Source organism: Coccinella septempunctata, chromosome 9 (assembly GCF_907165205.1).
Source record: "Coccinella septempunctata chromosome 9, icCocSept1.1, whole genome shotgun sequence".
NCBI lineage: Eukaryota > Metazoa > Arthropoda > Insecta > Coleoptera > Coccinellidae > Coccinella > Coccinella septempunctata.
Window position 1 is genome coordinate 1,801,840 of NC_058197.1, and position 12,154 is coordinate 1,813,993.

The following is a 12,154-nucleotide window of genomic DNA, read 5'->3' on the forward strand; positions in this document are numbered from 1 at the left end:
GGGAATCTCCAAAACCATCTCTCGGCTAGCCCGGAATTATTACTGGCCAGGGATGTTCAGAGATGTCGCAAAATACGTAAGAAACTGCCCATCCTGTCAAAAGTACAAAGTACCACAACAGAAGACGCCTGGAAAAATGCAACCACATAGAGTGACTGATGCACCGTTCCAAGAGGTCTGTACAGATGTGGTTGGGCCACTCCCCCGTTCTAAGAAGGGAAATTCCTACGTAGTGGTGATGCAGGACCGTTTCACGAAATGGGTTGAATGCCGTCCGTTGCGGAAAGCCACCGCCAAAACCGTGTATTCAGCCCTGTATGAACAAGTTATACTCCGATATGGCTGTCCGAAGCTGGTGATATCTGATAATGGGGTACAGTATGACAGTAGACTGTTCAAAAACAGTCTCCGAGAGCTAAACATTGCTCACCGTTTCACCCCTCCGTATACACCACAGTGCAACGCCGTAGAACGAGCCAATCGTACGTTGAAAACTATGATAGGTCAGTTTTGTGAAGCCGACCACCGTACATGGGATGAGAAATTAGGTGAACTAACTTTCGCCCTGAATACCGCAAAACAAGAATCTACAGGATTCACACCGGCATTTCTGAACTATGGAAGGGAACTAACAGTTCCAAAGGCAATCTACTCGTCAAACACCCAAGACGAAGACACCGAGGAGACAAACAGAAGCCCCGAAGAAAGTAGAGTAAATCTTACTCACCGTACAGAACAAATCCGTCATCTTCAGGAGGCCTATGAGTTTGTCAATACTAGGTTGTACCGTGCATTCGAGCAGCAGGCTCACCATTACAACCTCCGTCGAAGAGATGTTCGTTTTTATGTCGGTGATAGAGTTCTGCGCCGTGCTAATCCGCTGTCGTCTGCCGTTGATAGCTTTGCAGCCAAGTTGGCTCCGAAGTTCTCTGGTCCGTATACCGTTGTGAAAGTGATTTCACCCGTTGTTTATGACCTGAAAGATGACAGTGGTAAGAAAATCACCAATATTCATGTAAAGGATTTAAAACCGTTTCATCCGTCAGATTGTTAGTGAGTATACCGTATATAACCGTTTAGAATATCTACCGAACTCACCATTTGGTCCCGGTCTCGTTCGAGGGGTTTCCCGTTTTGTCCGCCAGAGCCCTCCGGCCGTCGGTGGGTGTTGACCGTGCTGAAAGTAAAATCAGTTTCAGATGTCCGACTTGCAGACAACCGTATCCGGGGCGTGCTGGCGTTGTGGCCTCCCCGGACCGACCTGGCTGACTAGGGGACCGTCGACTCGAAGCTGTGACCGTTGTGGCCTGTGGGACACACTGGAGGCCTGTGACTGCATCGAGGGTAGGGAAGATACCCCGTGGCCACGTCGGATGCTGACGAGCGAGGAGCTTGCTCTTCGAGCATGCCCGAGATGCTCCACCGATTCACAGCACCTCCACTTGGTAAACTAGTTAAATAACCGTTTTACCTTTCCTTCCCTCGACAGGTACCATTTTCCCCGTACTCCGTCCTACTCCAAGTGTGCAGTCCGTGGCCCCATGCCGGGTTGTGAATCCGCACCGTCCGTTCGTCAGTGCATCGCAAGTTGTCCGGCCCCTAGAGAAAAAAAAATAATAAAGTTTTTTTTTTACTTAACGAGGATGCGGCATCCGGACCAGCCAGAACCGTGTTCTTTCCGAATATTGAACTAATACTCATTACCGTTGCAGGATGGAGAAATACTGTATAGAGGCCATTCTGGGGGAAGGCGGCTTCGGCCGCGTTTTCAGTGCCAGGGAACGTGGTCAGGAGGGCCAACGCGGTGCCATCAAAGAGGTCCACCTGGATCCCCTAGCCGCCAGGGAGGCAGAATTCATGGGCCTCTTTGACCACTGCAACATACTGCCGCTCATCGAGACGTTGGTGGAGCCCCCGCACTTATACCTGGTCTTGCCGTTATGTGAGGAGGATTTGGGGACCTTCCTCGCCCGCGAGGGTCCGAGGAGGGGCCCCTCATCCTTCTTCCGGGTGGTCCGCCAGATCGCCGTGGGCCTCGCCGAATGCCATCGGCACGGCGTGGTCCACCGCGATCTAAAACCCGGTAACGTGCTAAGACGGGGGGCTCGGTTCATGCTAGCTGACTTCGGAGTGGCCGAGCAAATTACACCGTGCCGACCACTCCTGACAGAGTTGGCTGGCACTCCAGTGTACTGGAGCCCGGAACAACACCGCCGGGAACCGTACAACACCGCGGTGGATCTATGGGCCTTAGGGCTCGTGGCCATGGACGTGGCCACGGGCCGGCCCTGCCAAACCGACGGACAGGCTACGGAGCACTGGGCCTCCTCCCCAGGCGAAGAACGCCAGAGGGAGTTGGCCCAGCTGCACCCGTCCGTGGTCTGGTTCGTCGAAGGGCTGTTGATGGATGAGCCGTCCCTCCGCCGCTCCGCCGACCAGTGGGAGTGGCCGGCCGTCCATCTGTCCACCGTGGTGGACCTGGAGACAACCCCAGCACCACCGTCCGATGGTCCGTGGATCGTCCGCTTGCCACCGGACCTGGCACACCGATTAAGAACCGCACCGCAACCCCCAGAATGGACCCGGAGCCTAAAGCGGAAAGTGAGGGCGCTCCTGCCGGAAGGCAGGGGCGGTCCGCGAGCCCGACACCGCTTTAGGTTCCCGTCCGGCTCCGTCCGCCGAATCTGGGTGCCGCCAGAAACGGACAAGACAAGAGGTACTCCGTCTCTCTGTCTTAGGATAGAGAGAAGTCAGAAAAAAAAAATATACACTAACGATCATGCAGAAATAGTACCTCACTCACCTGTCTTTTTCTAGAAGGAACCGACCGTTGAGGCCACGACTTGTCCTCCATCCGACACCATGGCTGACGACAACATGGAGGTGGAGATCCTGGAACGCCTCGATAAGGAGCTGGGATTTGTGGACCCCGAGGAGGTGGACACACCCGAAGATCCACCCAGACCGGTCCCCTTACCGTTGGGAGCAGCGAAGGCATTCCTCCGCCCGACGCCGAATATCGCCGCCGGTTGCTCCACAACACCGTCCCCAGCGCTCGGACCGGCGAGACTACCAGGGACAACACCGCCCAGGGAGAAGGTCCCATCCAGCACCATTGAATCCTGGGGAAAAACCGGAGTCAGTAAAAGGTACCTGGAGACGAAAGCAAGGATACGGAAGGGAACACAAACACAAGAGCAACAAACCGACAAAGACGAGTACCTACCCCCAAACACCAGAACCGTTGGGACTATGGGCCCCCAGGTATACGTAGAGCTCCGCCCGGGTTTGTGTTGGAGGTGCGGCCAGGGGGAACACACCAGAGCCACCTGTAGCAGAACCCCCACCCTGTTCTGCAGCCGCTGTGGTCTGTTGGGCACCCTCTCCCGGGACTGTCCATGTGGAGGTGCGAAGAAGAAAGATCCAACACCGTCTCCTACTGGTCCAGGAAACAAGAAGCTCCGTACCGCTCCAGTTCCGAAGAAGGAACCGCTTCCCCGGAAGACCACTCCAGTTCAGAAGAAGGAACCGCTCCCCCGGAAGACGTCCAAGAAGACGACCCAGGCCTGTCCGAGGTGACACTATGTGGCCAAAACCTTCGACAAGAAGTCCCGTTAATGACCGTAATCAAAATAAACCGTACCGTTATATTGTACTGATCACTGATAATAAATGGGATACATCCGTTCTGTCTGACTCTATTTCACTCCTCTATTACCGTTAAAAATATTCATCACCGAAAATAGGTTAGTAATGGGGTACTACCGTTGCTTTCACTGAATAAGTGCCCAGGTGAGTGAAATAGAGCCTTATACTTGTATCTCCTTATTAACTGACAAAATGTACATACCTATATTTCCGCGATTCCACCATAACCGATAGATCTAACCTGGTCTGCCAGTGTTGGAAGATTCTGTTTCGTACAGTTTTTGTTTGTTCTGTGCAGCTTTATTGCCACCAAACAAGACCGTCTGACTGTCATCCAGTGGGTAAGTGGTATCCCACACACCTACAACAGAAAATTCCATTAATTCAATGGAAAAACAGGAACCGTTACAGTTAATTCAATTTTTCTGTATTATTTGTGGGTCCGATAATAACAAGTGAGATACACCCGTCCTGTCTGTCTCTATTTCACCCCTGTGTCACTGTTAAATACAATAACCGAATAGAAAATAGCAATAGAAGGCTGACACTGCTTACACCGATATTACAAACTGGCCTGAACGGTAAGTGAAATAGAACAGTATATTTGTATCTCCTTATTGAAATTACCGACCGTACTTACCGTTTCTTCCGAAATTCCACCGTACACCCTGTTATCCTTCTGCTCCAGGATATCAGTATACTAAATGCTTTTCTCTTATTTTTATGCAACCTACAACTGCTGCTGACTCCAACACCATCGAGGAGTTGCACCACCGTCACAGGGGGAGCCAACGACGCTGTCTGGTATTCCAAACTACCCTGGTTCGATGATATTGATGACTGTTAACCCCCATGACATGTGCCCGGAGCCGGCTTTGCGAAGTCCACCCTAAAATGGTTCAGAAATAACACAACGAATGACAAATCGAAATGGTACTCACTTTGAAGATTCCGTCCTGCACTGTTTCCACTATTTTCCGGCATTTCTTTCACCGATGGAAATGGAAATCGAAATTTGGAACCACCCGGCGAAATTTGACAATTAGACTTTGGAGGTTAGCTGATAGAACACAGAACTTCGACAGATTCATCGAAGAGCGCCGTCATCGCGGACCATAGTGTGGGAGCAACCGAGATAGCATTAGCCGAGTATACGCCACCTGGAGTAGATTAGGTGAACTTGTTTATTGTAAATCCGATCTCAATCGTCTTGCCGTGAATAGTCAAACCGTTAACCGGACTCAGTAGATTTCACCGTGAAAAATTTAATCCCCTATTTCATCGTGGATTCAATTTTTCAACCGGAGCCGGGGGGATGTAATGAGAAAATGGGTTTTCAAACCTATTCCCTCATTTTAGAATAATTATTTTAGTTTTCATTTTTAAATAATTTTGTTTCGAATTAATTTCCGAAAAATCTTTTCGAATTTCCAATTCAGGATTCCGACATCGTTCGGAATTGTAAACATACCGTACCGTTTTTATTTCCTAAAAACGATGTCGCACCGTATAAAACATCCTGAATTGGAAGATAACAGAGGTTTTTTGTTCGCTAGCACAGATAAGTCGAAATTAAGACGTTTTCATCGACGCAAATTTACCGAATTTCGACTGTCGGGCACATCTGATTTCCGCACCCCCCCTGTGGGTATAAAATCAGATGTTCCCCCGCAGGCCACTTCACTTTTTAATTATAGCCTGATTGTTCACTTGTGATTCTCGCTTGATTCGAATTACTAGCGCCGTCCGCCGAATTATTTTAGAAAAATTGTTTTTTTTGGGGGGGTTTTCATTTTCTGAGAGTTTGAATTTTTTTTTTGCCTTTTCTCCTTCACCTCAGTTGGGGCGAGTCTTTTTATCGCGTTTTGAGTGTAAGTGGCCGAATATAGAACCAGAGGTAAGACGACACGCCGTTATATATTTTTTTTTAATATTGGAACTTCAGTTTTCCGTCTGCATCCCCCTCATACCCGAGTCTGAGTTCCGCCCCTACTGTCATTAACGTACCCTGCTGGTGTGGATACCCGGGGGGTAGGCGAAGGCACTTTGGAGTTGATCACCCTTTCCTGAAATTTCCCGTCGTATCTAGTTCCACCCCTACTGTCGTTAAAGTACTCTGCTGGTGCGGATGCCCGGGGGGTACCGAGGACACTTTGGGGTGGCGCACCCTTTCCTCAGTTCCCGTCTTTTTTACACCGTTCCGGTGTTCACCTTTACGGTTAGGGAGGCATTCTGCTGGTGTGGATACCCGGGAAGTGCCGAACGAGCCTGAAGGTGAGCCGTCGTATTTCTGTGCTGTCTTTTATCCCCTAACCTGGCTGAAGTCCAATATCTGTCCGTCAAGTGTACGTCTCAGGTTCTGGCTGGCGAACAAGTCCGTTAACCCCCGTATACCGTTTGAGATCGGATCCAGTGTTATTCCGTCAGTTTTGCCCTGTAAATCTCACTGATTTCGAGTCACCGAATTTTGTAATAGTGCTATTTGTGTTCCCCTCTTTCGAATCGACAAATAAAAGTTGTATACGTTGATTCTGCCTATCATTGTGCGTCGCTAACACCCTAGACACAAGGGAACCCTGTCTCCGGCTAGTAGCTGCCAGGGTAGGTTTGCTATTCTCCCTTAAAGAATAGCTGGCGCTCGAGTCCACCGAGGAAAACCCCGTTACAAAACTTACGACCGAATAAATAAGATCTGAAATATTTCGTGGCCCATACTACCGCTAAAAGTTGTTTTTCAATTGTCGAATATTTTATTTCCGCTTCGTTTAGCGTTGGACTTGCGTACGCGATAGGTAGGTCATTTGGGGGTGTCCCTTGAGATAAGATAGCACCTATAGCATATTGGGATGCGTCTGTTGTAAGAACAAAAGGTCTGTTAAAATCTGGGTGTTGAAGAATAGGATAATTCATAAGAATGTTTCTGCTTGAATGAAATGCATCGATATATTCTTGATCATGAATATTGAGTTTAACATCTTTTTTCAGATATTTTGTCATAGGTTTTGTCAAGTTAGAGAAATTTGGAATGAATTTCCGATAGTAACCTATCATTCCGAGGTAGGATTTAATTTCTTTAATCGATTTAGGAATGGAAAAATTTTTGATAATTTCAATCTTTTCAGGATTTGGTTCTACACCTTCTTCCGAAATTTTATATCCTAAAAATATGATTTCTTTCTGAAAGAAATAACACTTATCTAATTGTATTTTGAGATTTTCTTCTTCTAAGAGTTGTAAAACTGTTTGGATGTCGGCTAAATATTTCTCTGGAGTTTCTGAAAAAATTAGTATATCGTCAATGTATACGACACATATTTTATTGATTACTGGTTTCAAGACTTTATTCATAGCACGCTGAAATGTTGACGGCGCATTTTTAAGACCAAAGGGCATTCTCAGAAATTCGAAATGTCCTTCATCTGTAGCGAATGCTGTTTTTTCGATTGATTCTTCATCTAATTCAATTTGGTGAAAGCCGCTGGCTAAATCTAGGGCGCTGAAATATTTTGCATTTTTGAGTTGGTCTAATAATTCATCAATGTTCGGGATAGGGAATTTATCGTCGACCGTTTTTTCTATAGTCTATGGCCATTCGCCATTTACGATTTCCTGATTGATCAGTTTTCTTGGGAACGATAACGATTGGAAACGAATATGGAGAGGTACTTGGTCTTATGATATTTTTACTCAACAAGTCTTACCTTCTTACATACACTGGATTTTCATCAATAGTCCTAATGTGATGTTTGACACTATTAGTGAAATTCAGAGGTTCATTTGGTAGCTGAAAAGCTTGTTTGTGACTTTGTGATATTTTTGTCAATTGGTTTCGAATATTTTTGTCTAAATGATCTAATTTGATAGGGAGATTTTCATTATGTCTGGTTTGCTGAAGATAAAATTTTTGAGTTTTCATATCATTTCCTAGTTCATGATTTTTCCAGTCGAATTTTAATTTTAAATATTTCAATAGATTAGCGCCTATAACACCATCATATTGTGTATGGAATTTATAGATAACAAACGGATATGAGTTATCGAGGCCAAATGAATTAAGAGGAAAATCGACTTTGTATTTACTATGATCTTTACCTACAGCCGTTCTGAAATATGAGTGTTCTTCATAAATATTTTCAGGGAATAAACTGTAAGCTACAGCTGGATCAATTATACTCATAGAGCTACCACTATCGATCAATAGTTTACAAGGTGGATCTTCTAATTTAATGTATGGTAATGATGCCAAATGTTCTTTCGTAAAATTTAAGTCGTGGGATGCTTGAAGGCTAATGTTTGAAAATTTTGATTTTCTTGTTCGTTGGTATCAACTTCGTTTTCACAGCCTGTTTCGTCATTATACTCAAATTCTTGATCCGCTTCAAATTCTTCGATTTCAAAGTTTTCCGTATTAGTTAGCTCTTCGGATACAAATTTTGTAGGTCGGGTTTTCCTGAAATATTGCCTGTTATTCGGAGGCTCTTGGCGAATTTGACTACTAGCTGGTCTTTTAGTAGGATAATTTCTCGTTCTGATTGACATAGGTTTCGGTTTTGGTTGATTTAGTTGTTGATTTGGGTTTGGTTTAATACATCTCGGGGTTTTCCGAAAACTTGACTGTTGGTTGCGAATTTCGGATCCGGTATTTTATTAAATTTCAATGGTATTGATTGAGATGGGAATTCTCTACTAGTCAAAGGACGTTGATTATAATTTTGACTACTATTTTGTCTTTCGTTTGATATTAGGTTTGGAGAATAAATTGTAGTCTTTGGAATCGTTGGTAAATAGAGTTGTTGTCTCTTTATTTCTCTATTCTCCAATAGTTTGCAGGTATCATCGAATGATTTTGGTTGAAGGTCTAATAGATTTCTAGAATTTTCGTCTACATTATTATACAAAACCGTGTTTCCAATTCTGTCCGATAAATTTCGGTAGACATCAATTTCTACTGAGGATAATCCTTATAATTGAATTTGGTAATCATATTGTAATTTAATTGTTTTCACCCTTTCGATGAAATCTGATAAAGATTTTTCAGGTTTCCTTTTAAAATATTGATACTCGCTTTGCAGAACATCAAAATTAATTTTGAACCCGAATTTATTATTCAATACGTGTTTTAATTCTAACCATGTATTGCATGATGCTCCGGAATAAACTATTGTTTTTGCTTGTTCAACTAACTTTGATTTTATTGTTGCAAAACAGTATTTATTAATCAGCTCATTATTTGTGTTTCCGAAATGACTCATAAAATGATCTGCTTCTAAGGCCCGGTACTTTCACGTGCGAATAAATAAATTTATTCGCATTTATTAAGTCTTATTCTGTCATTGAAACTTAATTAGAAGAGTTTATTTGTCATAGATCGAATGTCGGTACGTCATTATTCGTTGAATAAAATTTATTCGAAGGTGAAAGTACCGGGCCTAAGAGAAAAGTTTGTAATTCGTTAGGGTTACCATTAAATCTAGGTAATAATTCGCCAAAGTATTTCACTGTATTGAGATATATCACAACACAATTTTGATTGGGAGAGGTCATTCTCGATTTTTTCTTGGTATTAACCGAAGTATTAACTTTAAGTGAATTAAATTGTTCAATTAACGACTCAATGATTGTAGATTATATTGAAGGAAAAAAAAATTCAATTAATAAATAAAAATGTGGTCCTTATCTTTTGGTCCAGGGATAGGAAAAAAACTGGGATTATTATAACAGCCTAACTTACTTGTCTTCCGTTTTACACCTCGTGTCTGGGATGCTACTTCCAAACTCCTAAGGGTGATCTTTGAGGGTAACTAGGTGTGGATCCAGTCCGGGTTGGTTCTCCTTTTCTTTTCAGGAATTCAGCAACGCCTCTTGATTGAATCGGTCACACCAGTGTCGTTGGAGATTTTGCCTCTAGTACTCGGTTTTTCTGTTGAAGGTAACGTCGCACCAACACAAATCTCTGTTCTTGGATTTTAACTCAAAGAATTGAAATTCACGTGTACACCTGCTTTTCTTTGGGATACACTAGTAAAATCCCATCCTCGTCGCCAATTATATTTTTACGCTCTAAGTTCACTTTTTTAAAAAAACAACTTTATTTCTCGAAGCAAGTTTATTTCAAGCAGGTCTGAATAATAATGAATCACAAAACTACATTTCTACCAGAGGAAAGCGAAAACTGCTGACTAAAAGCTATATGAATATTCCTCGAACTCTACTCGAGGTGGTTTACATTACTCTAAGGAATGTTTACGGCTATTTACCATAACAATATAAAAGCGTCCGATCGGAACGAACAATGGAGCGCAACTAAAATCACGCGATAGAATGACTAATACGTTATATAATCAGATGACGAAACGACGAATGACTTATCTCGGGATGATTTGTGGAAATTTCGTTATACTCTAGAAAAAATACGATATTGTTGAACAATTTTTTTAAATTGATGATACCTGATACCTAATACTATTTTCTACAGAGTGTTCAAATTCAAAAATCCAAACTTTCCACGAAAACTTACCCTGAATATAAAAGCGTCCGATCGGTACGAACAATGGAGCACAACTAAAATCACGCGATAGAATGTCTAATACGTTATATAATCAGATGACGAAACGACGAATGACGTATCTCGGGATGATTAGTGGAAATTTCGTTATATTCTAGAAAAAATACGATATTGTTAGACAATTTTTTTTAAATTGATACATAATACTATTTTCTACAGAGTGTTCAAATTCAAAAATCCAAACTTTCCACGAAAACTTTTCCTGAATATAAAAGCGTCCGATCGGTACGAACAATGGAGCGCAACTAAAATCACGCGTTAGAATGACTAATACGTTATATAATCAGATGACGAAACGACGAATGACGTATCTCGGGATGATTAGTGGAAATTTCGTTATATTCTAGAAAAAATACGATATTGTTGAACAATTTTTTTAAATTGATGATACCTGATACCTAATACTATTTTCTACAGAGTGTTCAAATTCAAAAATCCAAACTTTCCACGAAAACTTACCCTGAATATAAAAGCGTCCGATCGGTACGAACAATGGAGCACAACTAAAATCACGCGATAGAATGTCTAATACGTTATATAATCAGATGACGAAACGACGAATGACGTATCTCGGGATGATTAGTGGAAATTTCGTTATATTCTAGAAAAAATACGATATTGTTAGACAATTTTTGTAAATTGATACCTAATACTATTTTCTCCAGAGTGTTCAAATTCAAAAATCCAAAACTTCAACGAAATCTTAACCCGAATATAAAAGCGTCCGATCGGTACGAACAATGGACCGCAACTAAAATCACGCAATAGAATGACTAATACGTTGTATAATCAGATGACGAAACGACGAATGACGTATCTCGGGATGATTTGTGGAAATTTCGGTGTATTCTAGAAAAAATACGATATTGTTGAACAATTCTTTCAAATTGATACCTAATACTATTTTCTACAGAGTGTTCAAATTCAAAAATCCAAACTTTCCACGAAAATTTACTCCGAATATAAAAGCGTCCGATCGGTACGAACAATAAACCGCAACTAAAATCACGCAAAAGAATGACTAATACGTTGTATAATCATATGACGAAACGACGAATGACGTATCTCGGGATGATTAGTGGAAATTTCGTTATATTCTAGAAAACATACGATATTGTTGAACAATTTTTTTAAATTGATACCTTATACTATTTTCTACACAGTGTACAAATTCATAAATCCAAACTTTCCACGAAAACTTACCCTGAATATAAAAGCGTCCGATCGGAACGAACAATGGAGCGCAACTAAAATCACGCGATAGAATGACTAATACGTTATATAATCAGATGAGGAAACGACGAATGACGTATCTCGGAATGATTTGTGGAAATTTCGTTATATTCTAGAAGAATACGATATTGTTGAACAATTTTTTGAAATTGATACCTAATATTATTTTCTACAGAGTGTTCAAATTCAAAAATCCAAAATTTCAACGAAATCTTAACCCGAATATAAAAGCGTCTGATCGGTACGAACAATGGAGCGCAACTAAAATCACGCGATAGAATGACTAATACGTTATATAATCAGATGACGAAACGACGAATGACGTATCTAGGGATGATTTGTGGAAATTTCTTTATATTCTAGAAAAAAAACGATATTGTTGAACAATTTTTTTAAATTGATAACTAATACATTTTTCTACAGAGTGTTCAAATTCAAAAATCCAAACTTTCCACGAAAACTTACCCTGAATATAAAAGCGTCCGATCGGTAAGAACAATGGAGCGCAACTAAAATCACGCGATAGAATGACTAATACGTTATATAATCAGATGACGAAACGACGAATGACGTATCTCGGGATGATTTGTGGAATTTTCGTTATATTCTAGAAAAAATACGATATTGTTGAACAATTTTTTCGAATTGACACCTAATACTATTTTCTACAGAGTGTTCAAATTCAAAAATCCAAAATTTCAACGAAAT

At 42.0% G+C, this 12,154-nt stretch overlaps 1 protein-coding gene and 1 long non-coding RNA gene across 4 annotated transcripts; one reads left to right on the plus strand and one right to left on the minus strand.

Annotated features, from left to right (window-relative positions):
- Positions 1–1,190: 1,190 nt before the first annotated feature.
- LOC123320925 (cell division control protein 2 homolog 3-like) lies at positions 1,191–3,583 on the plus strand. 3 transcript variants are annotated; one of them, XM_044908418.1, is made up of 2 exons: positions 1,191–1,445; positions 2,818–3,583. In XM_044908418.1, exons 1-2 carry the CDS (start codon positions 1,200–1,202, stop codon positions 3,577–3,579), a joined length of 1,008 nt encoding a protein of 335 aa, XP_044764353.1. In that variant the 5' UTR covers positions 1,191–1,199; the 3' UTR covers positions 3,580–3,583. The 3 variants fall into 3 exon arrangements, with proteins under 3 accessions (XP_044764353.1, XP_044764354.1, XP_044764352.1); XM_044908419.1 differs by having other exon boundaries at positions 2,821–3,583; XM_044908417.1 differs by lacking the exon at positions 1,191–1,445 and adding an exon at positions 1,577–2,716 and having other exon boundaries at positions 2,818–2,936.
- LOC123320926 lies at positions 3,456–4,615 on the minus strand. The gene is made up of 4 exons (XR_006538823.1): positions 4,590–4,615; positions 4,289–4,537; positions 3,851–4,009; positions 3,456–3,596 (listed from the first exon to the last, which is right to left on the minus strand). It is a non-coding gene; the product is annotated as an uncharacterized LOC123320926 (long non-coding RNA).
- Positions 4,616–12,154: the final 7,539 nt, after the last annotated feature.